This window comes from Geotrypetes seraphini, chromosome 11 (assembly GCF_902459505.1).
Source record: "Geotrypetes seraphini chromosome 11, aGeoSer1.1, whole genome shotgun sequence".
NCBI classification, from domain to species: Eukaryota; Metazoa; Chordata; class Amphibia; order Gymnophiona; family Dermophiidae; genus Geotrypetes; species Geotrypetes seraphini.
The window spans coordinates 118,726,432-118,753,508 of NC_047094.1; the positions used below are offsets into that span (position 1 = coordinate 118,726,432).

Below are 27,077 nucleotides of genomic sequence, written 5' to 3' on the forward strand. Positions count from 1 at the left end.
TGGGATCCCGACAATTAGTAGGAAGACAGTTGGTAGGACGGCAATTGGTAGGATCTTCCTACCAAATGTTGGATACAACAATTGGTAGGATGACATTTGGTAGGAAGATCCTACCAATTGTCGTATCCTACCAATGTAGGATGTCGGGAGGGGTGTGTGCAGATGTCAGAGGGGTGTCATAGGTGTGTGCAGATGTCAGAGGGGTGTCAGGAGGTGGGTGTGGGGATGTCAGGGGGTGTGCAGATATCAGAGGGGTGTCTTAGGTGTATGGGGATGTCAGAGAGGTGACGGGGGGGGCTGGGGGATTGGGGGATATCGGGACCTATGCAATTGGTAGTGGTAGGACAATTGGCAAGAACAATTGGGTATGGCAATTGGATACAATTGGAGGATGACATATCCTACCAATTGTCTTCCTACCAGTTGTAGACCCTCCTGAATCATAGGCTCACGTACACCTTGTGGTAAATACATGCTACTACCCAGGATAGTTTTCTGCATCAGTTCCTGAATGGCTTATCTGTGAAGCTCTCTTCCTCTCAGGGGTGTTACTAAGAATTTCATGTACGGGGGAGGGGGGGACAGTGGTGTAATAAGGGTGAGCAGCGCTCGGTGCGGTGGCAAACCTCCCCCTCCCCGCCCCCTGATGTGCACACGCCCCCCTTCCCTTTCCCCGTACCTTTTAAACTTCTCCAACGTGAGCAGCATGCTGCCCACATCAGTGTCGGCTTGCCGTTTGACATCACTTCTTAGGTGCGTGTCCTGGAACTGATGTCAGAGTGAGCGCTGATGCTGACACGGGTAGCAACTAGGGAATGACACGTTGGCAGTTACCCACCGCTAGCCACGGGTAGCCTGCCGAAACGGTGGGGGGGGGGTGAGTTATCACTGTGTGCACGGGGACAAGGCCATCCACCGCCCCGTGGTGCGGTGAATGGCCTTGTCCCCGCAGTTAAGGGAGGGAAGGCGTGCGGTCACCGATCGCGTATGGCCCCCTCTCTCCCTCCTACCTTCGCGGCGCTTTAATAAAGAAATTTACTGAAGCCGGTGAAGCCTGCCTGCCTGCAGTTGTGTGTGTGTGGGCGGAAGCTTCTCCGGTTGCGTCAGAGAAGAAGCTTCCGCTCATATACACACGCGTCTGTGGGCAGGCAGGCTTCAGTAAGTTTCTGTACTAAAGTGCCACAAAGGTAAGGGGGAGGGAGATTCTCAGGCTGCTGAAGGACGGTGAGGTGGTGAGAGGGAAGGGTGGATGCTGCGGAGACAGGGCGGTGAAGGGGACTGGGACAGAGCGGTGAAGGGGACGGTGGTCCGGGGATGGAGACAGATTTTTTTCCTGTGTCATTCTCTAGTAGCAACCTTGCGCCAAAAAGGTACGGGGGAAGGCAAGGGGCACCTGTAGCAAGGAGGGGAGTGAGCCGGGGTGGGGGCGGAAAGGAAGAGAGATGCCACCACGCTTGGGGCGGACCACGCCCCTCTTACTATGCCAGTGTGCCAAGGGGCACACAACGCAAAGCGCTAAGGTGCCTCTGCATTAAAGGTATGTTTTTGTTTGTGTCTCTCCATTACTCTGTTTAGAAATACCGGATCCTCTTGTATAACGGAGACGTTGACATGGCCTGTAACTTCTTGGGAATTGAGTGGTTTGTGGACTCTTTGCAGCAGAAGGTAAAGGGGGAAACGGATGGGAGGGGGCAAGACTTGTTTTAATTAACAGATAAAGGAAGGGAGAGATAATTGTTAGATGTATAAATGCCAAACCCAAAAGAATTTAAGCCCCACCTGGCACAACGAAGGAACTTGCTCAGTATGGGGGTGCTCAACTCTCACTGAGGGCAGGACGCAGAAAGCTCCAGCAACCCAGTATACAAAAATACCGGGTTGGGAACAATTGTGTTTTGTCAGGCTATGCTCAGCACAAATGGCATGCAAATTAAATGCACGCTATTTGTGCTGAGTAGCCCGGTAAAAGTGGGAGAAACTGTGCCTGGCGCCTGCGCAGAAGAGCTAAGAGGTAGGCACACCTCTTCTGCGCAAGCCCAGTATGGCTCCCGATCACTGGAGCTCGCAAGCAGTTTATTAAAGTTGTTGGAGTTTTGGTTTTTTTTTAACACCCAATATGGACACTGCTGTTGTGTATGCCGCACCTAACAGCTTGGATATACAGTGTTCCCCCGGTCGTTCATGGTCGGCGGTCCCGATCATTCGTGGTATTTTCCGACCACGAACCACCGACAAGGAGAGGGCAGCGGGAGAGACAGGAGAGAGCAGCCGGAGCGCTGCGAGTGCAGGAAACCACTCGCGGTATGCTCCGACCGCCTCTTCCTGCACTAAATCGGGCCTTATCCAATCAGGAGCAGCTTTGACAAGCAGCTCCTGATTGGATAAGGCCCGACTTAGTGCAGGAAGAGGTGGTCGGAGCGTACTGCGTGTGATTTCCTGCACTCGTGGCACTCCGGCTGCTCTCCTGCTGCCCTCTCCAGGCTCCCCCATGAAAAATCGTATTTGCAGTTTTTCGAGATTCGCAGGGGTTCCTGGAACGTAACCCCCACGAATATCGGGGGAGTATTGTACCTTTGGGATATACACTTACACAACAGATGCACAAACAGCTACCGGTAGCTCCAGACCTGCTGGAAAATTTGACCCAGGAAGAGGTGGGTGTTAGCTTTTGTGCATTACAAGAAGTGCTCATTTGAATACTAATGAGCTCCTTGTAATGCATTTGCATAGAGTTTTCAGTGACTACTACCTTGATTGGTAAAAGCCCCCTAGAACCGTTTTGAGTATCGGAGGCTGATCTGCCTTGCAAGTAAGACTGGCTACAATCAGTCTTACTTACAAAGTAAACTTTTGAGTTGCTTCCCTTCCCCAAGCCTCTGTCCTGCCAGCATCAGCTCTTCCTCTGATGTCATTTCCTAGGCACGGGTCCAGGAAGTGACATCAGAGGAAGAGCCGATGCTGGCATGACAGCAGGTTGAGGGTTGCTGCTCGCACCAGGAACATTACAGAGGTACGGGAGAAGGGAAGAAGCGCACATGTGCAGCAGTGGGGGGAGGGGGTGGAGATGGCACCTGGGGTGAACTGTCCTCCCCGCCCCCCTTACTATGCCACTGACGGTAGGACAAGGCACGTGCAAGTATTTTTATCTTGGCTCTGAAATCTCTGCTCCTGGACAGTTGCAGGGCAAACGCAGACCGTGGACCTACAAGGAAGAGAATAGTACCCAGATTGGAGGCTACGTGAAAGAATTCGCCAACATAACAGTCTTGACGGTGAAGGTAAAACATCCTCTATGGAGATTTTGGGAGAAGGAGGGATGCATACCCAAGTCTTCATTTCCATGACTATGGCCTAAGTTTGGCAGTACAGAGTAACACTTGGGACAAATTTTCCCCCATCCTCGCAGGAACTCATTTTCCCATCCCGGCAAGTTTTTTTTTCTGTCTGACCCATTTCTTCAAACTCCGTCCTCATCTGCACAAGCCTCAAACCCTTTAAAATCCTAAGTAGCAACATTCTAGAGCTCAGATTGTGATGTCATAATGCCTCATTCCAACAATGCCTAAGCTCCGTCCTCATCTGCACAAGCCTCAAACACTTTAAAATCATAAGTAGCAACATTCTAGAGCTCAGACTGTGATGTCATAATGCCTCATTCCACCAATGCCTAAGCTCCGTCCTCATCTGCACAAGCCTCAAACGCTTTAAAATCATAAGTAGCAACAGTCTAGAGCTCAGCTTGTGATGTCATAATGCCTCATTCCACCAATGCCTAAGTTCCGTCCTCATCTGCACAAGCCTCAAATACTTTAAAATCATGTGTCCAAGGCTTGTACAGTTAAGAGAGCCAGGGTCAGTTGAAAGCAGGATTTGTTGAAGAATGACGTTGAATCTCCCAACCTTTGAAATTTCAACAGTTTGTGTGACAGATAAAGCTCTCATTGAGAGTTTAGCTTACTGCCAATTTTTTCTTAAGTGATAGAACTCACTTTTATCTTGCATCACCTGAGGAAGAAATCAAAATGGGGCCACGTCACCCCCTCCCCCCCCCGAATCTATCATTTGAGATAAGTGATTGTTTACATCTCCTGAGTATGTTTGCTTTTTCAAGAAGTAAAAACTTTGCACAAATATAGAAAAACTAGTCATTAAGCCCGTTACATCAACGGGTGCTAGAATATATGTATGTCTGTCTTTCTGTCTCTCACTCTCCCTGGCCTCCTTTCTCTGTCTTTCTGTCCCTCTCCCTGCCCCTGTGTCTTTCCTCCTTTCTTTCTGTCCCCCTCCCTCCTGCTGTCTGTCTGTCATTCATTCCCTGCATTTCCCTGTGCAGCAGCAGCTGGTATTTCCCTTCCCCTCCAGGTCCCTGTGCAGCAGTATCAGCATTTTCCTCCACCCCCCTTCCCTACTCTTAGCACGATGTGGTCTGCTCCTTTGGCCCCTCCCCCTTCCCTCCCGCGGTGTAGCCTGCTCCAAGGGCCCCCCCCCCTTCCCTTATCGTGTTTCCCGCAGGCAGGCCCAGCTTCTCCCTGCACGTACCCTTTTTTGTTTCTGTTTCCCTCCCTCATATGGCTGCCTGCCAGGTCCCATTGAGCAGTTCGCAGCTGGAGTCTTTTTCGACGCTTCCCTGCCCGGCCCGCGGTCTGGCCTGCTCCGGGCGAGTGTTGCAGCGGCTCCTTTCGATCCCCGCCAGCTTCGGAAGCCTTCTCCGACGCTGGTGCGGCTCATGAAAGGAGCCGACACCACGATCTGGAGAACAGGGAGGCCAACGCTGGCGGCTGGGAAGCAGTAAGGCTGGGGACTCGTGCATGCGCACTCCTGCGGCCATGAACCTACATCTCACAGATCAGAGATCATGGAAGCACGCAGTTGAGTGCACATGCGCGTCTAGGGTTTTATTATATAGGATATTCAACATATCAGTCATATGCAATGATTGCAGTGTGAGCTGCGTGACGGAGCTGGTCCCCATAGAGCTCCATGTCTCTGAGCATAGGTGAAGAATGAATAATAACAATAAGTTGTAATGAGTTGCATATTTTGAATACAATTTAATTTATGAGAGACTATTTATATTTTTTGTTTTGTGTTTAGACAGAGCTTACAGGAATGGGACAGGGACAGCCACAAAACAAATTTGTCCCCACGTCATTCTCTATTTGGCAGCTCAGACATGAGGGTAAAGTGAAGGTTTCACCCTTACTGCTGCTGACCAAAGGAGCACCTTTCTAGGTGGAAGAGTTCTTTGTTCACAGTTGTTGTCACCTGTAACTAGAAAGGAGAGCCTCAAAGAATACCAATAATGCACATTTCATGGTGAAATGTGAAGCATATGATTTATTTAAACATTTGTAGTCCAAAAATCCATTATTTCCTAAGTGAATTCTATTTTACGAATGTTAAATAGCTAAGCTGAATAGAGACCGAATTTGGTTTTATCTATTGCCTCTGTGGGCCAGGTGACCATGTAAACTTTGTGAATTTCTTTCCTTTGCAGGGTTCGGGCCACATGGTGCCAACTGACAATCCCAAACTGGCCTTCATTATCTTTCACCATTTCCTTGAAAATAAGCCATATTAAGAGGGTGCAGGAGCTTCAGCCGCTCTGGGGAAGGAGTACGCACACCTGCTTACCCGCTCTCATTTGATATGCATTCAACCTTTCATCTTTCGACCTATGACAAGATGTTTTAGGTCCAGAAGTTTTCCCCCCCCCCTTCTCGTTTTTCCCCTCTAACAAAGAATTGTAACTTTTCCCCCCTACCCTCCACGACTCATGTCTGTTTTAGATTTGTAAGTCCGAAGTTATTTTGTCTGTTTTCACAACCTTGTTTTTATGAAGTTGTACATCGCTTAATAAACCGAATAGGCGATTCATCAAATATTAATAAAAACTTGAAACTTGATCGTTCCTGGAAACGTGATTCTTTCGCCTCTTCGGTTCAGATTCCGCCTGACACTTATTCACAGCTGGAGCAAAAATTAGAGCCTGTTAAAAGTCAGGGCAAGGTAGAGTTACCAGATGTACGGACAGCTTTTGAAAAGCTTCAAACAAATCACCATCGGGAAGGAGGGCATCCACACATCCACAGATGTCCTCCAGGCGTGGTCCCGAAGAGACAAGGATTGTGTGGGGCTGGAATGAGGCAGGGCTGTGGATGGAACAAGGGCAGGGCCACTCGTCCTCTTTTTTTTTTTTTGAGGCAATATCTGGTAACCCTAGTCTCTGTACCCAGGAGGAAGGATACTTAACAGTGCATCAATTTTTTCTACTACACAGGACCAGACCTGCAGTGGAGGAGTAGCCTAATGGTTAGCATAGCACTAGGTTCAAGTCCCACCTTCCTCGTGACCCTGGGCCAGTCACTTAATCCTCAATTTCCCCAGGTACAAAGCTTAGATTGTGAACCCACTAGAGAAAGTAAAACTGCTTTAAGCATGAATCTAATTACAGTATGAACCACAAAGTTATGGAAGCTCACAGCTTAATGAAAGGAAGTGCCTTTCTTCCTGCTAACCCGCAAACCTGCAACGGGAGGGGGAGGGAGGACATTTTAAATCCATGCCTGCTGCTTTTTTTTTTTTTTTTTTGCTACCCCTAGAACAGGGGTGTCAAAGTACCAGACGTTGCATCAGAGGAGAAGCTTCTGCCCACACACGCACGTGACTACACGTACGCTCCGGCGGCTTTCAACAAGTCTGAAACCTTAAAAGGTGCCGCAAAGGTATGGGGAAGGGAGGGAAATAGATAGATTCGGGTGGGTGGGTAGGTAGGGAGGAGGGAGGAGGCCGCAAGCGTTCCCTCCCTTAACTGCGGGGACAAGGCCATTCACCGCTCCATGGGGTGGTGGATGGCCTTGTCCCCGTACCTGCGGTGAGCACCTTCCTCCCTCCACCGTTTTGGCAGGTTACCCTCGACTACTTGCGGCTAGCCACGGGTAACATCCACCGTGTCATGGTCTAACAAAGATAGTTAGGTTAATAAGAAACCATTGTCAGAGTGATACTGGAAATTGGAACATCACCTCCCCCCCTCTCTCTTTCCTCTGGACTCTGTAAGGCAGGTAAACTGTCTTTTATTTCTCTCATTCACAAGAGTACAGAAGCAGTCTCTGTATTTGTAAAGCTCATTTCTATTTCTGTACAATTGTAATGCTTGATGTATCTTTATAAATCTTGCTTTTCTGTAATATTAAGCCTATTTTTGCACACTGTATATATTCTTAGCTGTCTTTGCCAGTAATGTCATAAGAACATAAGAAGTTGCCTCCACTGGGTCAGACCAGAGGTCCATCGTGCCCAGCGATCCGCTCCCGCGGCGGCCCATCAAGTCCATGACCTGCGACGTGGTTTCTGACTATTCCTATAACCTACCTCTACCTCTATCATAGAAACATAGAAATAGACGGCAGATAAGGGCCACGGCCCATCAAGTCTGCCCACTCCAGTGACCCTCCCTATCTATCTTTGCGGATAAATCCCACATGTCTATCCCTATCTGTACCCCTCAATCCCCTTTTCTTTTAGGAACCTATCTAGACCCTCCTTGAACCCCTGTAGCGTGCTCTGGCCTATCACAGCCTCCGGAAGCGCGTTCCATGTGTCCACCACCCTCTGAGTGAAAAAGAACTTCCTAGCATTTGTTCTAAACCTGTCCTTTTTCAATTTCTCCGAGTGCCCCCTTGTACTTGTGGCTCCCCACAGCCTGAAGAATTTGTCCCTGTCACTTCCTCATGAGAATCTTCAACGAGGGTATTGAACCTGGGACCTGGCGGATTGTAAGGCCGCCTTTGCGTCAACATTACCCCTCCAAAACTTTACAGTCTTCATTAAAATTGTTTCTTGCTTTGAAACGTACGTATTTCTAATCTGAAGAAAATGGTATTAAACCTCCAAAGCTAGTGAAAATAATGTATTAAGTTAATCCAATAAAAAAAGTCATCTTCTTTCCTTGTTATGTTTCATTTTTATTACCTTTAAAAGTGGACCAACACAGCTACCACACCATTCTATCAGATTATTTAGCAAAAGCAGGGTTGAGGGCTAGAACCTGGGAGGATATAGGACAACATATAGACACTACCCTACACATGTCCTTTTCCTTATATACGTCCCTCCAAATCCCTGCTGTCTAAGAAGGATGTGGAGCTACCTACACCTTCTAGCCTGACCGTTTGGCAGCTCGCAATATTTTTAATACACAGCTTTTAAGCAGGCAGTCAGTATCTAAATGTCTCTGCTTTTATTGCAGACACATACTTGGAAACAAGGGATTTCCTGTAACCTAGCACACGGCATGCTTACTACAAATCTCAGAAGAAAAAAAAAAGCAGCCAAATGAACCAACCAGTGACCATCAAATAAAAGAAATGCATTGAAAAAAGCTACCTTTCATGATAAAGTTTTATCATGCAATCAATTGTTTTGATAACTACCCAACCTGTTTTAGCAGTGTACCATCTGCACATCCAGTCCTTGTCATTTGGACACACAAGAGCACTCAATCCACAAAGATTGTCTACATTGGGCTTCTCAAGACCGGTCTGACTGGGAACTGCTTTAGACAACTTGTGAAAACACTCATGCTGGTTCATTTGGCTGCTTCTCTTCCGATATTGGACTTTTTCTGTGCCTCTTCTCTTGGACATGCTTTCTACAAATTACCTTTCCCAAGAATGAGGACTGGGGGACTGGCGATAGCTGCCAGCTTTGGCTCTTTTCAAAGCTTAATCTAGATAATGCTTCATCAGGAAATCTCACCTGGGGAGCTCCTTTTATCACTACAAATATTAGGTCTGGAACCAGCTTTTTAAAAGAGGAGAAAGTTCATCCAGGTTTCAGGGATGTATCATAGTTTAAACCTCATGCAGGAATCATCTTTGAATTTCTCTGTTCCTTTCTCCCTTCTCTTACTATGCCAGAGTTAATGGTATATTTTATCAGGCAAGCTTAGAGAAGGTTAGTGTATGGCCCACACTGAGAGCTTTCTACAAGCAGTACTTATTCTTGTGACTGAATCAGAACAGAAGGGATTAAGGTTTGGGAAAGGCTGGAAGATGCAGAGACCCAGATAAGGACATCCTTCTTCAGGAGACTCTATAAAACATCAGCGCTTCAAATTCTCACTCTGCGGCAGTGGGTTGGGGGGAAGGAGCTGTACGATACTTCTCAATCACGTCCCGCAGACTCGTAGAGAAATGGATATCTCCTCCAATGACTATATAACCCTACAGGGAAAAAAAGAAAATTACAGATCACACAAAACAGCATCGGTTTCAGGGTTCCAACCCCCAGCATGCAGGTGACTCCTCAAAACCAGAAAACCTGGATGCAAGTTCAAATCTCGCTCCCTAGACAATACCACTTTCTTGCTGTCTCAGTTGGATATCAACAGCTGCCTTTCTCCATCTTCCTTGTCACTCATTTCAAAATATTTCTTGCCATGCATGCAGAAAAAACATGCAACCACATCATCCACTCCTTTGCTTTCAGCGGCAGTAAAGCCCGGATGTCTCAATCCATCCTCCATTTTATACACCCCTGAGGAAGGCTATCCTGGCCAAAACACGGACCGTGTTGGGGTCCAGTTTACACATTTATATATTTATCTTTTAATGCCTGCTGTATTTTATGTATATGGCACATATATATGTTTTGAATATATGATGTTTTAATAAATTGATTGTCCTGACAGCGGTTTGATTCTGTGTCCCTTCCCCAGTCCGTATTCGCAGACTTGAAAAAGCCATTGAAAAAATATAGTCCTAACAGTTTAAATTAATTTTTACCACCTCCTTGATGAGCAACCTAAGGAATCGATGGGCCTCATGAAAGCATTTTGATCTCATGAACTAGATGGATACATAGAAGATGACCTAAAGCCTGGAAAAGCAACGTATGTTTGATTAAAGCAATCCTCAGGTGGAGAAATATTACCGCATGGTTCGTGACGGTTTCCTTGATAAAGTCCATGCCCTCAGGCACCGGGATCTCCACGCCTTGCTTTGTTCTCTCTACAGGTACAGAAAAGGGAAAAAAAAAGGTCAGCAAACGGTGAAACGTTACTGCATGAAATCATTTCCTGAACCGTCAGACAGGCCTTACCGTTAATGATGGGCATAACCACCAGCTGCAATAAGGTTTTTAGGGGATTCTGCAGTGGGATCAGCTGTGTGTGTAAAGGAGAAAGAATGGGTTAAAAAGGAAGATAACATCACAAACAACACACGGGGCGTACCACTGGTGGACCATGCACCTCCAGCAACACACACTTTGGAGGCAATTATCTAATTGGGAATCTCCTTTTGGTGCCTTGCAGAATACTATAGAGCTGGTGTAACTACAGGTACTTAAATGTGGTGATCCTATGCAGCTGGGGAGGGACCTAAGGCTCTGAATGGCCCAGATGCCTGAGGCCCCTTCCATAAGATGGGTCTTAAATAACCTGAGCCAATCAGAGCCTTAGGCCCCTCCGCGGTGCATCCCAAGATGTACCAGGGAAGGGGGAGGTGCGAGTTGGCAGGAAGGAATAGGCATCTCTCCCGCTGCCAGGGGGGTGTCGTGGGGGACAGTTTGAGCTGTCAAGCCTTACTTTCCTGTCAATGCCTGGGCCAATGAACACTCAAGCACTGATCAGAAAGTAAGGCAATGACAGCTCAGACCTGTTGGCAAATTTTGGCCGCAAATGTGGCACAACAAGGTTAGAGAATCACTTGGCGATTACAGAGAATCGCTCAGAGTGCTCATTAATGACCTGAATGTACTACATTTGCATGGCAGTATCGGAGAATGCTAGAAAACTCGGAAAAGATCACGGTAAGCCGTTTTAATAATTTGTTGCTAAAATACATGTACCAGAGCAGTCCCTCGGGTATAGGGCAGGAATTGTATGCTACTTGCAAAGAAATAACAGTTTATCCAACTTTTAGGAAGTTTTATAAAATCAGATCTTTTTAGAAAATGTTTATTAGAAATCTAACACGTTCTGTTTTAAATGCAATTCATTCCTGTCATGTTCCAGCCTCTTGCATTGAGATGTTGAGGCATTATGCGGGATACAAGAATTTAATTGTATTGTCATGCTTTTTTGACCTTCCAGCTCCCCCCCCTCAGGCTGTCCCCCAGCAGCAAAGGCTCCCTCCTTCTTCTCCCACTCTTCCCCCTCATAAGTACACCACAAGTGATGAGATGTCCTCCAGAAGGTCTTTCTTTATTTATTGGGATTTATCAACCACCTTTCACGAAGAGATTCACCCAAAGCAGATTACAGTACATTGAATAGTAATCAGGGGTGACGGGACTAAATCAAGCGAGACAACGGCGCGCCGACAACTGAGCGCAAGGTTGACGGCGCGCCGAAGAAAAGCACTATTTTAAAGGGCTCTGACAGGGGTGGGGTGGGAATCCCCCCACTTTACTTAACAGACATTGCGCTGGCGTTGTGGGGGGTTTGGGAGGTTGTAACCCCCCACATTATACTTAAAACTGAACTTTTTCCCTAAAAAAACAGGCAAAAAGTTTGGTTTCAAGTTTAATGAGGGGGGTTACAACCCCCCAAACCCCCCCACAACGCCAGCGCGATGTCTGTTAAGTAAAATAGGGGGGTTCCCCACCAACACCCCCCGTCGGAACCCTTTAAAATAGTGCTTTTCTTCGGCGCACCGTCAACCTTGCGCTCAGTTGTCGGCGCGATTTTGTCTATGAACCGTAATCAGGTACTCTTAAGTATTTTCCCTATCTGTTCCGGTTTTGCCAGAAGTTACATCGGAAGGAGCTACTCAGCTGGAGGAAGGTCCCAGAGCAGGCCTACGATGTTGCCTCTGGTCAATTAACCTTCTAAGATGCTGGTAGTCCTGGGGCAGAAGGCGCAAAGGGGCCAATCTGGTAAGACAGCTGCGCTTTTTTTTATTTTTTTTTTGCCGTTTGTCCTATGATTATGAGGGGGGGGGCTGCTGGCCAGGAAGGGAGGCAACTTGCGGCAGTCATCCTCTACTGTGGAAACAAGGCCCTTTAAGTACTCCCGCAGGCTGGTGAAAAGCCTTGTTCCTGAACCCGCAGCAAACGGGCCAAATTTTTCCCCACTTTTGAGGGTTTGCTGTGGCTTATCGATGAAAACAATCACCATGTCATTCTCTACTTTCTCGTAAAGGTTTGGGAAACCCTACACTAAACATCTGAAATGTCCCTAAGTAACAAAGTACTCACGGCAAGAGATTCCAGAGCCGACTGATTTGAGTACATTCGGAACCTGGAAGATAAAGAGAATGTGAATACAGAGACCCGACTCCTGGTCGGTTATATTGCCTATTTGAGACTAACCTCTAATTTTCAGTGACATTTAACCGTTACTGCTACAATTAAATAATAAGTTAGCATTCAAATGAAAACTGGCTGGTTTGTATACTCACTCCTGCACTTTGGTTTGCATGCTCAGAATACAGTGCCTCAAGCATCTGTTGAGAGCAGTTGCTACCTTAACTCCTTAAATTACTGGTGGCTATGGTGTGGACAATACTTAATTGTTCAGAGTCGAATGGAGGTATTCCCAGAAAAACCATTATAGCATTTTGTTGCTTTAGGCCATTATTTTAGAAGCCCTATTCACCATTTAAATTTGCACATCTTTAACATGTATCTATGTATGCCAAATAAATAGAAAAAAAATCCAGTTTTAGAAAGGTGGGATTTTTCCCGCAAGAATATGAGGAAAAGTCCATAGTCTGCTATTGAGGCAGACATGGTGGAAAACCACTGCTTGCCTTGGGATTAGTAGCATGGAATGTTGCTACTATTTGGGTTTCTGTCATACTGTGGCCTGGATTGGCCACTGGTGGAAACAGGAGACTGAGATAGATGGACCAGTATGGCTAGCATGTTCTTAAATTTTTATTTTCATATGGTCTTCTTTATGACTACCAGAAATTGTTGTATATGCGAAATTGTATGAATAGTGGTTTGAATTAATTCTCCATCCACCATACTCTCCGGATTTGGCCCTGTGCGACTCCTGTCTGTTTCTGAACCTGAAAAAAATGGCTGTCTGTGCTGGGACCAATCCTGTTCAATATATTCATCAACGACCTGGAGACGGGGACGACATGTGAGGTTATCAAATTTGCTGATGACACCAAGCTTTGCAGCAGGGTTAGAAATGCGGAAGACTGTGAGGTCCTGCAAAGAGACCTAACAAGACTGGAAGAGTGGGCAAAAAAAAATGGCAAATGAGTTTTAATATAGAGAAATGTAAGGTCATGCATGTAGGGAAGAAGAACCCGATGTTCAAGCTACAAAATGGGGGGATCACTGCTAGGGGTAAGCAACCTTGAAAGAGACCTGGGGGTGATGGTGGACTCAACATTGAAAGCATCAACTCAGTGCGCAATGGCCTCAAAGAAAGCGAACAGAATGTTGGGTATCATTAAAAAGGGTATCACGACCAGGACGAAGGAAGTCATCATGCCGCTGTATCGTGAAATGGTGCGCCCACATCTGGAGTACTGTGTCCAGTACTGGTCGCCGTACCTCAAGAAGGACATGGCAGTACTCGAGGGGGTCCAGAGGAGAGCAACTAAATTGATAAAAGGTATGGAAAACTATTCGTATGCTGACAGGTTGAAGATGCTGGGGCTCTTCTCCCTGGAAAAGCGAAGACTTAGAGGAGACATGATAGAAACCTTCAAAATCCTGAGGGGCATAGAGAAAGTGGACCGGGACAGATTTTTCAGACTGTGGGGAACCACTAACACAAGGGGTCACTCGGAGAAATTGAGAGGGGACAGGTTTAGAACAAATGCTAGGAGGTTCTTTTTTACCCAGAGGGTGGTGGACACATGGAACGCGCTTCCGGAGGTTGTGATAGGCCAGAGCACATTGCAGGGTTTCAAGGAAGGTTTAGACAAGTTCCTAAAAGAAAAGGGGATTGAGGGTTACAGATAAAAAGAAGAGGTAGGTTACAGAAACGGACAGGAACGTCATAGACCTGACGGGCCGCCGCGAGAGCGGACCGCTGGGCGCGATGGACCAATGGTCTGACCCAGTGGTGGCAACTTCTTATGTTCTTAAATTTTCTTTGGATTCTGTGGTCATCGATGCTGTAAAATAGCTATTTTTCTAGTTTAGACGTTTTGTATTTTACTAAAGGCATGAAAGGTCTGGAAAAACGTGGGAGCATTAAATGTATTGAGTTAAAAGGAGACTATGTTGAAAACAAATCTCATTTCCCCCTCCAAAAATGTATTTTTAATCTGGCCGGAAACTTTTCAATTGACCCTTGTAGATTTGTGATACTGTACAGTAGGTATCAGCTCTTGCTTCCCCACATGGAGTTATAATAATAATAATAACTTTATTTTTCTATAGCACCAACACCCAAAGAGTTCTAGGCAGTTCACAAGGTAAGAGGACGAAGACACAATACAATATTCCATTTACAGAACTACAGTATGAGAACTATGACACAGTCGTCATCTTCTTACCGTTTTACATCCAGCTGCACTTGCAGTTTCTTTCCTTTCATTAAAACCTTGGCACCAAGTTTTAGTTCCTGCATGGAAACACCAAAGACCTCATTTCAGCTTCTGAAAGACCATCCTCCCATCCTTCTGTCCTCCTCTCCCTCCAACACATCTCTTAGACTTTGTGCAACCGAAGGACCCAAATCAATCTGATAAATCATAACTAAAAAAAAGTTGTATTTAATTTATTTTACAGAATCTGCTTTACTGTTCTTCCAAAAAACAAAAGGAATTGATCCCAAAATATCCACAAAGAAGAAAATCCAGAGAAAACCAAAAAAACACTCTGTGGAGTGACGATGTTCCTAAATGGACTTTATTTGAAAGTGTCAAAGTTCCAAAGGTACACTGAAATCATCCACATAAAATAATTTCATCCACATAAAAATAAATCATCCACATAAGAGCCTTAAAGGACCTAGTCCGCTAGGGATACAGGACCCAACACGGTCCGCGTTTCAACAAAAAGTCTTCTTCAGGGGTCCCTGGGGGTCCTATAAAGGTGAGTATGTGGGAAACAATTGCGTGGTGAGTCGGAAGTGAGACTTTTTGTCGAAACGCGGACCGTGTTGGGGGGTCCTGTATCCTTAGTGGACTAGGTCCTTTAAGGCTTTTATGTGGATGAAATTATTTTATGTGGATGAATTCAGTGTACCTTTGGCACTTTCAAATAAAGTCCATTTAGGAACATTGTCACTCCACAGTTTTTTTTTTGTTTTTACTGTTCTTCCAATCTCAGTTAATTAAAAATTCTGTCTAACTGCTACATGTAAGTAGACGCTTCTTTCAATGTGAGTAATAGCCTGTGGGCCCTGAATACTGGGCTGCTGTTGAGAACCTACTCCCAGTTCTTGTGTGAGCAACATATTATAGACACGGATTCTACATAGGCTACCCAAAGGTGGGCCCTGGAATATGTGATTGAATTCAAGATCCATGTGCCAGTTGTCTTCATTAGACTCTTGCCTGTGGATTATTAGCACCAATTACGGGTTGTGCACAAATCTTCCCTGTGCGCGCTTCTCCATCAGTCGTGCCAACTGTTCTCGCACACATCAGGAAAGGGGCATACCCATGGGAGCAGCATAGGCAGGACAGGGGTGTTCCAAAACGTAAGGCACAATATTACAAAATGGCTGCCTTTATAGAATAGGGGCTCAGCAAAGCTCTCTGTGGTGCCTAACTTTTGGCACTATACATAGAATTCCCCCCAAGTCCTTGTACCATGGTTATGCTGGACAGTTGCTCTGGTGGTAGGTCTGTGGGCACCAAGAAGATGTCCGCAGTGGCAGTGACGGAGATTGTGGTGCTCTGTGGCTTGATGATGAAACGAGGTGGCGAGGACACCTGGAATTCGAGTTTCAGGGGAGCACTGGCTATCTCTGGTTTCTGCGATAAACAGAAAGAACATAATAAAGGGAATGTGTTCCTGAACTTGGCTGACCAGGACAAAGAAGTCAACGAGGGATGTGGTTAAGAAACTAAAAGACTGGGGCCGGGGACTTCCTCATAGCCCACTGCTTTCCTCCTCCATCAAAGACTTCTTACCAGTAGCAAGATGTTCCCAAAATATGTTGTCCTCAATAAGAGCTCCAGATCCTTTGGCATCTGAATAAGGAAGAAATTATGAGGAATAAATCCGACATGAAATTGTTTCCTTGATAATTGAACAAGCAGAAATACATACAACCAAAGTGTCTGAATGCAACATGTGGAAGACTTAGCTTTCACTTTCTAGTATATTCTTGTCCTTTGACCTAAGGAGGGCTGTGACCGCTTCTCTCTTGTTACATCTCTGGTTCACCTCTCCCCACATTCACATTTATGATGGCAGAATATGCCACTGAAGAACTGCTCTGCAGATATAACTTAACAGTTTATGGATTTTTCCTCCCAAAATTTGTACAAACCTTTTTAAAACCCAGTTGCTTTTACTGTAGCTTAAATACGTGCTGCATGAAAAAAAAAAAAAGAGATTTTCTCCTATTTGTTTCAAATGTGCTACTGTGTAATCTCAAGGTTTGCCCTGTAATCTTTGTGGCGGAGGGTTAAATTGACGAGCATTTACTCATTCCACTCCACTCAGGATTTTATTGACCTCTTGTCGTATCTCTCTGCAATCATCTCTTCTCCAAACTGAAGGGCCCTAACCGCTTTAGCTTTTTAGAGTTGTTCCATCCTCTTTTAGCTGCTCTGAGGGAGCACACTTTTTAGATAATCAAACAAAATGGGTAAAATGCTTTTGAAAGTGACCTCCTCATGCAGAGATGTTCAGATTAAACAAGTTCTATTGAACAGCCCATAGATCCTCTCCCTTTCTTGGAATACCTGACCTCATCAGGTCTATGACTTCCTTACATATATGAGGATCATAAATCATTTACATGTATTAATATGATTGGAAGTATAACATCATAAGAATAGCCTTACTGGGTCAGACTAATGGTTCCATCAATCCCAGTAGCCCGTTCTCACGGTGGCCAATCCAGGTCGCTAGTACCTGGCCAAAACTAAAGAGTAGCAACATTCCATGTGGAATCCTCAAAGAGTAGCAACATTCCATGCTACCGATCCAGGGCAAGCAATGGCTTCCCCTCTTGTGAGCTCCTCACCTTTTCTTCAGTAATGTTGATCTTCAAGACATCAGCTTTGTAATAAGCATAAATGGCAGAGTCAAAGAAATATTCGGACAGGCCGACATAGACCATCCTGTCTTGTTCCTTTATCACTGGCGAGACTGCAAGGTTTGGGAGTGTGTCATTCTCATTTTTCAGATGGAAAAACATTCCCTGGGTGTGGAGATATCAGAGAGACATATTTTTTTACAACATGCATATCTGCATAATTCAAATCTCATTAAAAAGAGACATTCGGAAGGGGTAGGCGCAGGGCAGTGATGGAAGGCTATTTTGGGGATTTGGTTTGAAACTACAGGGGCAATTCTATAAAGATTGCTCAAATCTGGGCGCCAAAATGCAGGATGCCAAGCGTTAAATTCTATAACTGCATCTTAAAGCCCATATTCCATTATGGAATAGAGTGTAAGTCCACACTTGAATGCCAACATTTTGGCACCATCACTTTATGTCGTTAAAAGGCAGGTGCGCATGTGAGCGAGTAAATGGTGCACTTTCACACCTCAAAAAGAGAGGAACAAACACTCCACAACAAACAACAGCGGTAAAAACAATAGCAGAGGCGTCTAAGAAGTCAAACGGCACCTTATTAAAACCTGTAGCTTCTTATTGACTCGACAAGGGCCTGTGTTTCAGCTCAACAGCCTGTAGCAGGAGCCTGAACAACTTTGTGGCATGTCCTCTCGTTTGAAGTCAGCGTTTCTCCCAATAAATTGTTTGTCTGACCCATTTTTTTTTTTAATGTACATCGCTTTGAAATTTTGGAAAAGCGACTTTATATCAAATTTTAAATAAACTTGGACAAATCTAACCCAGTTGCAGTCTTTCAAATGCAGCATCTTCTCAATAAAAACATGAGCATGAAAAACAACTCGGAGCTTAAGCATCCAGCATTGAGGACAGTCCCTGTGACTGCTTGGTTACTCAGAGTTGTTTTTCGGGTTCATGTTGCTGCATTTACATGTCTATTACATGTTAGATGTACAACACTATGTACGCCTTTCAGCGCTATAGAAATGACAAATCGTAGTAGCAATACCATCAACCTTCCTTCCCAAACCCTAGGCTTCCTCTGCTGTGCTGTCTGGGCTACATTGACCTATTGATTGGTGAGTAATCGGTCATGTCATGACTGTCCGTACTGTAAACAAGTGTCAGATGTCATTAAAAAAAGGGATTTTACTCATTGAGAGCTTTGAGGACATAAGAGGACTATTCCAGGAGAAATATTTGCACACCCTTCTTCATGCTTTAATAATCTCAAAGTTAGATTACTGTAACATTGTGTATTTGGGAACGTCAAAAGGAAATCTGAAATGATTACAAACTATGCAGAACGCTGCTTTAAAAGTTTGGGGCTTTAAGAAAAAAAGTTAGATAGGATTGTTAACATAACCGCCCCCTCTCTGTGGAATGCCCTTCCACTAGACATTCGATTAGAGAACTCCCTTGGAAAATTTAAAACCAAACTTAAAACTTTCCTCTGTAAAGATGCTTTTACTCTTTAGCATCAGCCTCCGCCTTTTAATTCCCTGATTCATGTGTAGCTTTGAAACATCTAATACTTCTTCTGAAGTGATTCCCTTCCTAATGTCTTTACCACCCCTCATTTACCGTCCTTTTTTTAAAATTAATTTTACTTCGATGTATTTTAAACAACCTCTCCCTCCCCTACTTTCCTTCCGTTTCATGTATGTCAATCTGAATTTGTCCAGTATTTTTAATATTTGATAAATTATTGCTTTTATTTACTTATTTTAATTGTTTCCTATATTCTTTTATAATGTACACCGTCTAGACATATATTTTGGTAGACGATATACCAAAAATAAAGAAACTTGAAAGTTGTTTTTAGTATGAGGCAGGAAGTTAAGTTACCCCTGTAAATGTTTAATTCGATATGCTAGGACAAATATGTTTTCTTTGTTCCTGAGCAACTTTGAAGTTTTTTGGATGTTAAGAACTCAAAACTGATGAAACGACAAAATTCTTCTTTTACTTGGTTTGGCAATCCTCTTTGCTTTGAAAATATTGTACTTTTTTTTATTTTTATTTTATTTATTTATTTATAAAATTTACACATTTATTGTCAAGCATATCATCTTGTACAGAAAGTGAGATCAAGAAAACATAATAATATTATTTACTCTCAAACCTGAAAGCAATTCAAAATAATAAAGAAAGTATACATCCTAACTTAATCACACACTAGTCCTCAAATTAAGATCCAAGATTAACGATAAGAGTAGAAATTAAATTAAAGTAAAACGTTTTAACAAGAAAAATCACTTAAACTACTACTGAGAGGTGAGCTAATTATTATTATCACAATGGTACAGATGGTTCTACAGACTCAAGACGTTTCGCAGAAAGGAAAGTAGTCGAGTGAGCTGGATCTACAAATACATATTTCAAGGAACGGTATCTTATGACACATTTACAAGGATACCTAAGAAAAAATAAACCCCCTATTTGAGTCACTCCTGGTTTTTAACATTAAGAATTCCCTTCTTCTCTTCTGAGTCTCTCTCGAGACATCAGGAAATATCTGGATATGAAACCCCAAAAAGTCCTTGGCCCTATTTTTAAAGAAAAGTTTAAGAATCCAATCCTTGTCTGGGGCCAAAGCCACAGTCAATAAGAGAGTGGCTGGGGTAGCCATTTCTCTATCCGATTGCTCTAATAAAGTGGAAACGTCCAAGGGTTCTTTCTGTGGTATTCCTTCATCTTCTTTCTTTTGAGGAGAAACTATTGTACCTGACTCTGTATTTCTGTAACAAGTTAATGCTTGTGATAATTATTGTGAAAATTATCAAGTTTCAAGTTTAATAAAGTTTTGATTTTGATCGCAAAATCTTAATTCAATGCAATTTACAAGCACTAGTAAAATTGGGGTGAAAAGAAAAAGACAAACTAGACAATTCACACACCTGTGTGCCAGACAAACACAAAAGGGAGAAATAAAAAAAGGATTAAATACAATTTGTAAATCAAATCAAAAAGGTAATGAAACAAAAGGATGGGGGAAAGGTTACCCGCTCAATTTTCGCTTATAGACCTTACTATTACTTTAACGAGTATCATGGGGACATAAAAATAAGCATAACTCAGTTAAAAGCATCCTTAAAAAGCCAGCTTTACAGGAGACTTTTAAACTTATCGAGTAATTTTTCTTCCCTTATATTAGTTGGGAGCGAATTCCAGATTTGGGGGGCCGTGACGGAAAAGATTGTGTCTCTCCTAGAGTAGATGACTCTTAGAGAGGGGACTAAGAGGAGTGATTTCTCTTCTGATCTTAAAGATTTTATAGGAGTATAAGGGATTAAGAATTTTTCTAAAAATGCAGGCGCTTTGTTCGTTAAAATTGTATGTGACAGTAAAGTTATTTTATATGTAATTCTATGGCTAACAGGTAACCAGTGTTTTTCCTTCAGAAGGGGAATCACAGTGTCAAATTTTTTTCCTTTTAGTGATTATTTTTATTGCCGTATTTTGTAGGATTTGTAGTCTGCGTATTTCTTTTAGAGTTATTCCCTTATACAAAGCGTTACAGTAGTCAATTTTTGACATGACTAAGGAGTGCATTAAGATGTTTAGAGATGCTTTTTACTTTATAAAGTAAAAAAAAAAATACAAAATTAATAAACCATAACATTTCCTCTATGAACAAGCAATAAATAAGAAAGCATAAATAACCAACCTTGAAATTCATATCCAGAGTGTCATATGTAACATCAGGATCGCTCAGCAGAGCATAATCAATGCCAGTGTGATTGTCTACAGCCTTCCTCACTGTCACCAGAAAAGACATTTGTCATATGACAGCTCATGACGACATTGGACGATTCACAGGAAGAAATCCTGGATCGTGCCACAGCATTTCATGCTTTTGTAGGCTACAGTGGCGTAATGAGGGTGGGAGGCGTCTCTAACTTGCTGCTCGTGCCAGTGTTGGCTCTTTTTCTGATGTCACTTCCTCATTGCGGGACCCGGAAGTGACATCAGAGGGGAGCGCCAAGGCTGGCACAAGGAGTAGGTTAGAGCTGCTGCTGATGCCCCAAAAAGCTAGATGCATTTAGGGGGGGGTATTGAAGGCACACATGTAGAAGGGAAGGAGTGGGGGGTGGCGAGGAGGTAAGGTCTGTCCCCTCCCCCTTATGCCACTGGTAGGCTATTCCCTCTTTTTCCATGATTTCAAACTTTTCTAGAAGCACAAGCAAAGTACAGAAGCATCGCCAATGCCCCCCCCCCCTCTGGATCTCGCTCTAAGCGGTCTCATATCGCCCACCTCACCTTATTAGCATCCGTGGCCCTAGGAATTGGAGGCAGCCACCTCTCTGTCCCCATTTCATTGAAGAATGTTGATTTCTTAATTAAACCCCTCCCTCCTTTTATCAAGCTGCGCTTAGAGGTTTTTAGCGCGGGCCGGCAAGGCAAGCGCTCCAGGGCTTATAGGAATTCTATGAGCATTGGAGCATTCACCATGCGGCTCGCACTGAAAGCCTCTAAGCAAAGCTTGATAAAAGGGGCCCTAAGTTATCAGCACATTGTAAAAAAAAAAAAAAAAAAACACGAGACTTAGAAGACCTGTGTTTGGAGCAACCGAGCATACCTACTTTTATCTTTTTATCTCTTCTTTACTATAATACAACGGAGTTCCTTTCTGTTTCTTTTAGCTGGTATTGCAAACTGCTTTGTTATATTAAAGGAAAAGTGGTAAAGTAAATAAAATAAACCATTTGCCATTATATGTCTATGCTCTGAAGGTGGGACTAGGTCAGGGGTGGGCACTGGAGGACACGGGGGACACATTCATTGGGGAAATCCTGAAAACCCAACTGGTTTCCGGCCCTCGAGGACCGGAGTTGCCCACCCCTGGACTAGGCAGTAGCACAGTAAAGGGCGGTGAAGCCAAACGCATATGCCCCCTGTGTCCTCCTGCCCCCCACTCCTTCTGCACCCTCTCCCGCTTCTTCCGCCCCCATTCCACACTTGTGCTCTCCCTCCCATATCTTTGCCAACGCGAGTGGCTTCTGTAGCATGCTCCTCGCGTCAGCATTGGATTTCCCTCCGATGTCATTTCCTGGCCCCGTGACCCGGAAGTGATTCAGGGGGGAACCAGGCTGGCAAGAGCAACAGGCAGAAGTTGCTCGTGCTAGGGAAGATAATATGGAGGTACAGGGTGAGGGGAGGGATGGTGCGAGAGTGGCAGGGCGGAGAGGTGCCAGAACCCCCACTGACTTGACACCCAGGGCGATCTGCACCCCCCCACATCCCCTTTACGACACCACCGGGACTAGGTCCTCTTTAAACTTCTTTCTTTCTGGTCCAGTTTAATTGGAAACAATGCTGGAATCCTGCCACTATGAACTTTCATTTGCAACAACCCTGAGGATTTTTCTCTTATTTTAAGAGACCCTCCAAGTGCTCCTCATCTCATTACTGAAGGCAGGAGCCAGGGTTAGTCATTCCAGGATCAAGGTGAACCATGCCACCTTGCTCCAAGCAGCAGAGTCTACAGCGAGTGCGTGTTTACTGTTGGGATTAGACATTTGTATAAATACAGTTTAGTCTATCAAAGCTTAGGACTCTTATATTGAAATCTAGGCATTACTAAGCCTTCAGTGTCTGCTGCAGCCACTGGTGCCGTGAACTAAAATTGCTATCAAAGGCTATTGGTCCTATCAGTACCCCAGCACTGGCTACCCATCAGGTGTGTGTTCATCTGAACACTGGAAAATAGGAACAAAATTAAGTAGCCCTTTAAGTCTATGCATTTCATAAGGATAGGGTTATCAGATTTTTCCCACGGAGAAACCCGGACACATGACCTCGCTCCACCCCATTCTGCTCCCAGCCCCATCCCATTCTACCTCGTCTTTCTTTTCCGACCTCTGGGCTGTGTCTGAAGGGTCTCTAGGCGTGCGTGGATGCAGGCGACGTCATCTGCTCATGCTCAGAGGCCCTCCAGACATTGCCGGGGCTTTCCAAAACCCGTACAAAACTACTGGGATTTGGAAAGTCCATCCGGGCACCCAAAATGCTCGAGTACCTGAGTGTAAAACCGCTTAGATAACCCTTGATAGGCAGTGTATAAACACCTCATAAACGTGAAACAGTCGTCTAAAAGGACATGTCTGGGTTTTCCCGGATTGTCTAGTAATCCTGCTTTGTTCCCCACAACTGGAAGATTATTTCCAACAGAGCCATTCCTTCACTACTTCAGCCAGTCCGATACTGAATTCATTTATGAGGGGGGAGTCACTCACCAGGTACAGTGTTCAGAACAGAATTGAGCAGCACCAGCCCTGCGTGGTTCAGCAATGGACAGATCTGAAAGAAAAGGCCCAGCCTAAGTTAAAGGACCGAAGTGGGGAGCAGAAGGGCATGGGGGCAACATATGCAAGATCCTTCACCATGGCGCTTTAATGAACCTCCCTCAGTAGGACTGCAGAAGTAAAGGCATGAATTAAATATAAATAAATACACTTCCAAATATTGGTCTACTTTCTTAAGTCTTATCAAATCTTTAGGAGAAGTGTCTGTACATGAGTTAGTTTGCACAGAATTAAATATTATTACTTCCCTTCCTTTTATAGGAGAGCTCCTTATTTCATTTACATTACTCAAAACAGCCTAAAAGGCTCAACAAGTATAGAAGGCAGCCGTAACGGTCTCAAAACCCTGCGCTATTCAGGAGCACAGAAGCAAATCATTGGCTGATAACAATAAAAAAGAGCACTTTAAGAACAAAAAAAACACTTCTAAAAGGTAGGAAAAATCCACTGCAAAGTGCTAAAAAAAAACCAACCAAACCCTGGTGTTAATAAGCTAACAAAAGAATACAAAAAAAGGCATTCATATATCCAGGAAAGAGAAACTGTCCAAGGAAAAAGTTCTCAAAAAAGAAGAGCAAAAAAAAAAAAAAAAAAAGTGTAAATCCCCAAAACTTATACAGACTATAATGGCCGTAAAACATGTGATTCTTAAACAGAGCAACTTATCTGTTTTGGGCACTGTTACTGCATTCTTCAGATGAGACTTTACAAACACACTTCAATATAAGTCAAAAGTCTTGCATGACAAAGTGTTGGCTTGCCGATCTTGGAGCTCCACAAATGGCAAAGCAAAAAAATAAAGCGCTGCTTCACAGGCGCCAAGAACCAACTCCAAGCCTGTGCAATCAAATCACATCCCTTCAATCTTCACTGATCATCATAGAATTCAGCCATAGCCAGTCGGGTAACTCTCTTGTAAGCAAATTTTCATCTTCTTTTAAGTATTCTCAATCTCAACAAGAGCCTTGTTTCGTGGGATTAGCCCGCTGCATCAGGAGGTGAAAAGTATATGAGCTTTTTCCAACCTTAATGGCACCAAATTTAATAAAGATACATCAGTCAAAGTGCATCGATCAACCAGCTCGCAAATTTAAAGAGACACTTTCCCGTAAAAAATTCTGATAATTATGCTCTTTGAATCGTAAACATACTAATACTGATGAAGGGTCAAGAGTTTCTCAATTCTTCTTTGGATAAATCTACTATCCCTACTATTTTAAATCAAAAACAAAAAAAGTGACTATCGAGGAGGAACTAATTTTGAAATTGTTGAAAAAATCCCCCTTGAATGGCATCATTGAGTGGCATACTTTTTATTAACAAGAAGATCTTTTCAGGTCCTCGGTCCTGCGGTATATAAACTGTTATTATTATTATTATTGTTGAAAATATATTAGTGTAGCGCATTGTAAGGCATTGTAGAAAAAAAGGGATTTTTTTGACAATGCAATACTAGTACCCCCTTGATAGTCACTTTGAAAAGTCATAGTTTATAGCTTTTTGTTTCTGATTTTAAAATAGTGGGGCTAGATTTATCCAAAGAAGAATTGAGAAACTCTTGACCCTTCATCAGTATTAGTATGTTTACGATTCAAAGAGCATAATTATCAGAATTTTTTATGGGAAAGTGTCTCTTTAAATTTGCGAGCTGGTTGATCGATGCACTTTGACTGATGTATCTTTATTAAATTTGGTGCCATTAAGGTTGGAAAAAGCTCATATACTTTTCACCTCCTGATGCAGCGGGCTAATCCCACGAAACAAGGCTCTTGTTGAGATCGAGATTACTTAAAAGAAGATGAAAGTTTGCTTATAAGAGAGTTACCCGACTGGCTGTGGCTGAATTCTATGATGATCAGTGAAGATTGAAGGGATGTGATTTGATTGCACAGGCTTGGAGTTGGTTCTTGGCGCCTGTGAAGCAGCGCTTTATTTTTTTGCTTTGCCATTTGTGGAACTCCAAGATCGGCAAGCCAACACTTTGTCATGCAAGACTTTTGATTTATTGAAGTGTGTTTGTAAAGTCTCATCTGAAGAATGCAGTAACAGTGCCCAAAACAGATAAGTTGCTCTGTTTAAGAATCACGTTTTACGGCCATTATAGTCTGTATAAGTTTTGGGGATTTACACTTTTTTTTTTTGCTCTTCTTTTTTGAGAACTTTTTCCTTGGACAGTTTCTCTTTACTGGATATATGAGTGCCCTTTTTTTTTTTTTGTATTATTTTGTTAGCTTATTAACACCAAAGTTTGGTTCTTTTAGCACTTTGCAGTGAATTTTTCCTACCTTTTAGAAGGTTTTTTTTGTTAAAGTGCTCTTTTTCACTGTTATCAGCCAATGATTTGATTCTGTGCTCCTGAATAGCGCAGGGTTTTGAGACCGTTACGGCTGCCTTCTATGCTTGTTGAGCCTTTGAGGCTGTGTTGAGTTAATGTAAATTAAATAAGAGGCCCTCCTGTGGCAGGAACTAATATTACATTTTTTCCACACTATTTTCAATTTTTTGTTTTGATTAGTTTTGCACATACCATGACAGTAAGGAACCTCACGCTTATGCCCGAGTATGATCTCAGTGTCATAAGAACATAAGAATAGCCTTACTGGGTCAGACCAATGGTCCATCAAGCCTGTTCTCACGGTGGCCAACCCAGGTCACTAGTACCTGGTCAAAACCCAAAGAGTAGCAACATTCCGGCATCTCAAAGAATAGCAAGATTTTGGAACCCCACTGAAAGCAACATTCCAGATCAGAGATTGTGATGTCATAATGCACTGTTTCAATATACTGCTGTTCATAGGCTTTAGAACATATATAGACAAGTTTGCCTCTGCTATATAGGAGACTTCCTAATGCTTATGAGTAATCTTTAGTCTGTCAGTTCAAAGATGGGCCTAGAGTTTTTCTCCCTCCTGTATGGTGAGGCCTTGGCTCAAGATGTCAGTGATAAATGGTGTCAAAATCCCATTCTGGCATCTCTCCCCTCTGCTCTTTGATGGTGGGTAGACTTGAGATAGAGAGGGAGTTACTGGGTCATGGGTGCAAGGTGCACACTGATGCAAAAGTTGCCTCAGGGTGCCTTAGTCCCTTGAGCTGGCTTTGCTTAGAGCCAGATCTGCATAATCTCAGCTCTTCCTTCTGTGTGGAACCTCCAAGGCGCCCCTTCACCCCAGCAAACTCACCTGCCGGTTTAGAAGATAACGCATTCCAGTGATAAGAAATGATCCCAAGAAGCCGTACACAGAACTGCAAAGCAGAAAACAGGTTTGTGCAAAATGAAGGGATCTGAATCTTGGCATTAGGAAGCCTCGTTTTGCTTTTCCTCTGCACTGCAAGATAGACCCTTGCTATAAACTTTTTGTTGGACTTTTCAATAGATTTCACCCACTACATGATTCTAACTTTCAGGTGTTATGTCAATAAGATGATTCAGTTCACACACAATGGAACCAACAATATAAACTGATCAAAATTCTTTCTAATGCATTGAATTTATACCATAAACCCAGGCAGCTATTTCTTATATCCAAAACATAGTTCATACATCAAAATGTATTTCCTATCTTAAGGTGGAAAAAGGCCTCAGATCTAGA

At 43.7% G+C, this 27,077-nt stretch overlaps 2 protein-coding genes across 5 annotated transcripts in view; one reads left to right on the plus strand and one right to left on the minus strand.

The window, feature by feature from the left end:
* The window catches only part of LOC117368873 (lysosomal protective protein-like), a 53,916-nt gene extending 47,975 nt beyond the window's left edge, over positions 1-5,941 (plus strand). Inside the window, exons 12-14 of the mRNA XM_033962618.1 lie at positions 1,576-1,665; positions 3,177-3,278; positions 5,498-5,941. Coding sequence (XP_033818509.1) covers positions 1,576-1,665; positions 3,177-3,278; positions 5,498-5,581 — 276 coding nt within the window. The 3' untranslated portion in view covers positions 5,582-5,941. The remainder of the gene's footprint in view (positions 1-1,575; positions 1,666-3,176; positions 3,279-5,497) is intronic.
* A 2,005-nt stretch (positions 5,942-7,946) lies between these two features.
* PLTP (phospholipid transfer protein) overlaps positions 7,947-27,077 on the minus strand; it is a 31,559-nt gene continuing 12,428 nt past the window's right edge. For all 4 annotated transcript variants that reach the window (XM_033914407.1, XM_033914409.1, XM_033914411.1 and 1 more), the window contains 11 exons: positions 26,667-26,730; positions 23,419-23,482; positions 20,850-20,941; positions 17,126-17,302; positions 16,062-16,121; positions 15,738-15,902; positions 14,475-14,542; positions 12,205-12,247; positions 10,105-10,168; positions 9,937-10,013; positions 7,947-9,227 (listed from right to left, as the gene is read on the minus strand). In XM_033914407.1, coding sequence (XP_033770298.1) covers positions 9,123-9,227; positions 9,937-10,013; positions 10,105-10,168; positions 12,205-12,247; positions 14,475-14,542; positions 15,738-15,902; positions 16,062-16,121; positions 17,126-17,302; positions 20,850-20,941; positions 23,419-23,482; positions 26,667-26,730 — 979 coding nt within the window. In that variant the 3' untranslated portion in view covers positions 7,947-9,122. The remainder of the gene's footprint in view (positions 9,228-9,936; positions 10,014-10,104; positions 10,169-12,204; positions 12,248-14,474; positions 14,543-15,737; positions 15,903-16,061; positions 16,122-17,125; positions 17,303-20,849; positions 20,942-23,418; positions 23,483-26,666; positions 26,731-27,077) is intronic.